General features: G+C 42.8%; 1 protein-coding gene across 1 annotated transcript; it reads right to left on the reverse strand.

The window, feature by feature from the left end:
* Window positions 1-2,948: 2,948 nt before the first annotated feature.
* LOC143850187 (uncharacterized) lies at window positions 2,949-4,441 on the reverse strand. The gene is made up of 3 exons (XM_077359454.1): window positions 3,927-4,441; window positions 3,338-3,698; window positions 2,949-2,981 (listed from the first exon to the last, which is right to left on the reverse strand). Exons 1-3 carry the CDS (start codon window positions 4,439-4,441, stop codon window positions 2,949-2,951), a joined length of 909 nt encoding a protein of 302 aa, XP_077215569.1.
* Window positions 4,442-4,956: the final 515 nt, after the last annotated feature.

Genomic DNA, 4,956 nt, shown 5'->3' on the forward strand with positions numbered 1-4,956 from the left:
TTTCACTTAGATTGAATCCAGACAAATTAATAAATCAAGATACACATTTAGGATTCACATTGAAATTAGATCATAGGATGCATGTCACTTAGTTCGCACATTAACATAGAGTTGAATGAGCCATTTAAAATAAATTTAAAAGAGTTAGCTTTTGGAATCGAAGACCGATTATCGGGCAAGAATGGTGCATGTGGTGGATAACTCCCCATACCTTCCATTCTCGTAACCAGGTAGCGAGTCTAGATTTCTGGTTAATTACGGGTCCTAGATCCCACATCTAGGTGGCGACTCTGTCAGTCTCTTTCGTGTGGAATTCGGATTGCCTTAGTGATCCCAAGTTCACAGGAAAGATTAATTCAAATCAATAATAAAATGCACACGCCAATCGCGTGGATACGAGAGACCAAGAGAGAGAGAGCGGCGGCTCGCGCCCCACACCCCTCTCGCGGGATCAGGGTACCACACTTTCGATACCGGATTACAAAACGGGTAAAGAATGTTTGAGAAGACCCAAACTTTCAATACCGGAATACAAGACGGGTAGAGAATATTTGAGAAGACCCAAATTTTCAATACCGGATTTCAAAACGGGTAAAGAATGTTTGAGAAGACTCAAACTTTCAATACCGGATAGGAGGGATGATGTCTCAAGCTTTTATTCTAAAAATGACGGTCAGGTCGCTCCTAACATAACCTCTTAGAGATCAGAGGGGAGGAAAGATAGTTAAAACATAGCACAACTGGAATAGATCTGGAAATCATAACCTTTACCACAGGTATAACTCAAAGGCATTTGACGAAATCTCGCGGGCATTGGCCCCCTTTAAACAAATAAACCAAAACTCTGCCTATATTTTGAAAAATGCAAAACTCAATTTTAAATTCCAACGAGGATTGGATTTTTCTGAAGAAACTGATCAAGGAGCCTAGCTCGAAAAGGGATGTTCGAGCTTCTCTTATCTTTATTTGACAAGAATAGCCATCTTAACCCTAAAGTTTTGTTCGACGCCTTTTATGACTTGGGAAACCAAGTCATAAAAGATGCCCCTAGTATGATTTTATTTCCATTACAAGATTCAAAAGAGAGCCAAACGCAAGGGTTCAACTAAAGGCTTTCATTTCAAAGAAATGCCCGAGGCTACAAAGCTTTTGCAAATACAGGAAAATGGGTTCTGCTCAAAGCATTCTTCCTCCTGCACTTCGTGATAACATTCCGAGTAAACTTAAAAAATTGCCCCTTCTGAACTCTGCTCTGTTCGGCTCTTTTCGCAGGAGATGCAACTTCTTGCTTTTAAAGTTTATCGCCCCAGCCTCAAGAGAAGTAAAGGCTAAACTTGACCTTAAAGACCTGACTTTGACCTGACAATGAAAGATTTTGACACACGATAAACGAGACTTTGACAGATGACAGACGAAAACTTTGATAAATGCGCAACATAGACTCTAAAAGAGACTGAATCTGCTTCTTAATTTGATAAATGTTTAAGGTGGTAACAGTCTACCGCTCTTAGGATCTTTTGAATACCGCATCTAAAAGTGTTTCATTCCTCTTTTCGGTATTTCAGTCATGGTTATTACCTCCTTTGGATTACTTAGTTTTAACCACTTTAACTAGAAGAAGTATCGAAAGAAATTATGCTGGCGCTTACTCAGACTCTGAAGTAATGCCCAAAACGGAAGCACAATCGGCTTTCAAAAGCCATCCCCTGTGAAATCCCTGCCATACTGAATTGCCCCTTTTAGGGTTTCGATTGAGCGGACCGCAGCCTTAATTTTTGCCTGGACTGTCTGCCCTTGCAGCTTTTTCCATCCAGCAGGCTCAGCACCCTGATTTTTGCCTAAGCCGCCCTTTCGGGTTTTCAACTTAGCGGGTGAATGACCCTAACTTTTGCCTAGACCGCCCTTGCGGGTTTTCAGTCCAGCGGGTCCAAGACTCCATCATTCTTTCCCCTTTTTTTTTTTTTTTTTTTCACAAACCTGGGCCAATAACACCAGAAGGACTTTTAGGTAGGACCGGGTTCAAACAGGCTAACATTTGGTAAGTTTTGAGCAATTAGACCGAATCTGGATTATCCAGACTGCCTACGTATCCCCAAAGAAAATGGGAATCAGGTCCCGCGTAGTTCGAGGTTAATATCTTTTATGACAAAAGTCATAAAAGATGCCCCTGGTTTAAGTTTGATAAAGAGGTTTTGCTTTTGGCTCAAAGGAGTTTAGCAAAAAGGGGTTCTCATTTTTGAAATCTGGGCTATTGGCTTAACAGGCTCAAGTCGTCCAAAGATGGCCTTCCAGTGTTTTAGGCGTAATATTTCTTTAACTGATTCAGGTTTGTAGGTTCTGTTAATTTTTCTCCATTTTCATTGAGGAGTCTTACAGCTTTTCCCGGTAGGACTTCATCGACAATATAAGGACCAGACCAATTTGGACGAAACTTCCCTCTCGGATCAAATACCGGTGCCCTATAGGACTTCAAGACAAGATCCCCTGGTTTCAAATCTCGGACACGAACCTTCTTATTGAACGCCCTTTCAATCCGCCTTTGATACCCCTGGATATGATACAGAGCTCGTAGCCTCTTCTCATCTATCATCTGCAGTTCCTGATGCCTGGCCTTCGCCCATTCAGATTCCGGCAAGCTTGCCTCTATCATCACTCTTAGAGATGGAATTCTAAGTTCAACAGGCAAAACTGCTTCCATTCCATACACTAAAGAATACGGAGTGACACCTGTAGAAGATCTGATCGACGTCCTGTAAGCCCACAAAGCATAAGGAAGCTTGTTTGACCAGTCTTTGTAAGTTTCTGTCATCTTACTGATGATTACCTTGATGTTCTTGTTTGCTGCTTCAACGGCTCCATTCGTCTGCGGCCTATAAGGAGACGACTTGTGATGCTTTATTTTAAACTCTACACATAAGTGCGCTACTTCCTTCTTGAAGTGAGAACCATTATCCGAGATTAACTCGTGAGGTACCCCATATCTGCAAATAATGTTTGCGCGGATGAACTTTGCAACTGTATTCGAAGTAATGGAAGCATACGAAGCGGCTTCAATCCATTTCGTAAAGTAATCAATTGCGACCAAAATGTATTCATGCCCGCTCGAAGACTTTGGATGAACCTTCCCAATTATGTCAATTCCCCATACTGAAAACGGCCATGGAGAAGTCATGGAGTGCAACTCCGAAGGAGGTACATGAATAAGATTAGCATAGACTTGACACTTATGGCATTTCTTCACAAATGCGAAGCAGTCTGCTTCCATTGTGGGCCAATAGAATCCAAGTCTCAAAATCTTTCTTGACAACATTTTCCCATTCATATGAGGTCCACAAACTCCCTCATGGGTCTGCTCGATAAGCTCAACTGCTTTGTCTTCATCAACACACAAAAGCTGGATCCCATCAAAAGATCTGCGATATAACTGACCACCACAAATAACAAAATTGGCAGCTAATTTCTGAAGGGTTTTGCGCTCTTTCCCAGAAGCCCCAGGTGGATGCCCTTCACCGGATATGAGATTCCTGATGTCTGTATACCAGGGCTTTCCATCTGGACACCTAGCTGCTATTTCAATAACGGTCACATGTGCTGGCTCCCATTGCAGTCGCACTGTAAGTGGCTGGACCTCCATTGTTGCTGAAATGTCTAACATAGAAGCCAGCGTAGCCAAAGCATCAGCAAAATGATTCTTTGTTCTGTACAAGTGAGTAAATGTAATACTCCTGAACTTCTGGACCAAAGATTCGAGATATGCATTATACGGGATCAATCTATCTTCCCGAGTCTTCCATTTTCCATTAGTCTGGTAAATGATCAAGATGGAATCTCCAAACACATCAATGTCTTGAATCTGCAAAGCTAAGGCTGCCTCCAGTCCGGCAATACAAGCTTCATACTCGGCCATGTTGTTGGTGCACTCAAACTGCAACTTGATAGATATAGGAATATACTCCTTCTGAGGGGATACGAGTACTGCTCCTATTCCCTGACCCTGGTTGTTGACTGCACCATCAAAGTACATTGTCCATCTGGTATTTGGGGTATCTTCTTCAATATCCATAATCTCTTCATCAGGAAATTCAGCCTTCAGGAATGCGCTCTCTTCCACAGGGGAATCAGCTAAATGTTCTGCGATGACCCGCCCTTTAACAGACTTTTGAGTGACATAAGTAATGTCGAACTCAGATAACAATAATAACCACCTTGCGGTTCTTCCGGTAAGAGCAGGCTTCTCAAACAAATACTTCAACGGATCCATCCGTGAAAGCAGAAGTACCTTGCTTGACAACAAGTAATGCCTGAGCCTCTGAGTTGCCCAAACTAATGCTAGACAGGTCTTCTCTAAGATTGTATACTTCACCTCGTATTCTAGCATCTTCTTGCTGATGTAGTATACAGGCCTCTCCTTCTTAGACCCTGAATCTTGCTGAGCAAGCATACAACCTGTGGACCCCGATCCGGAGAGGACGAGTGCGGCGAGGGACGCGAGGTCCCCACAGCAATCCTCTAAGATCTCCACAATGTGAAGGAGAGCTCTGCCAAGGAACTCTCGAAACGGATGCCACCCTCACAGCATAGCACGAGTGGCGATACAAAAACGAATGAGATACATCCTGATCAGGAGCCAGGGCTCGAAACCGAGATGTACCTAAAAAGAACTCAGAGTCGCCATCCATGGATAGGCCATGGAACCCTAAAATCAAATCCTCTGTGCAATGGATAACCAGAAATATATATGGGTTCGTGCCTGGTTACGAATGGGGAAGGTCTGAGAGCACCCCCAATTCGCCCGAGTGCAAGCACTTGGTCTCTTATGCCATTTTCATTAATTCCAAAGAAGTTTGAGTAAAAATCATGTGAAATGGGAACAATCCTCAGGAATCGTCTACCTAAGCATGCATTTCCTGAGAATGGAGAAATAAACACGTAAAATGAAATGAAAAATGTGTCACC

The sequence above is a fragment of the Tasmannia lanceolata genome, unplaced genomic scaffold, assembly GCF_043159265.1.
Source record: "Tasmannia lanceolata isolate RefF3 unplaced genomic scaffold, GAP_Taslan_0.1 ptg000018l, whole genome shotgun sequence".
NCBI lineage: Eukaryota > Viridiplantae > Streptophyta > Magnoliopsida > Canellales > Winteraceae > Tasmannia > Tasmannia lanceolata.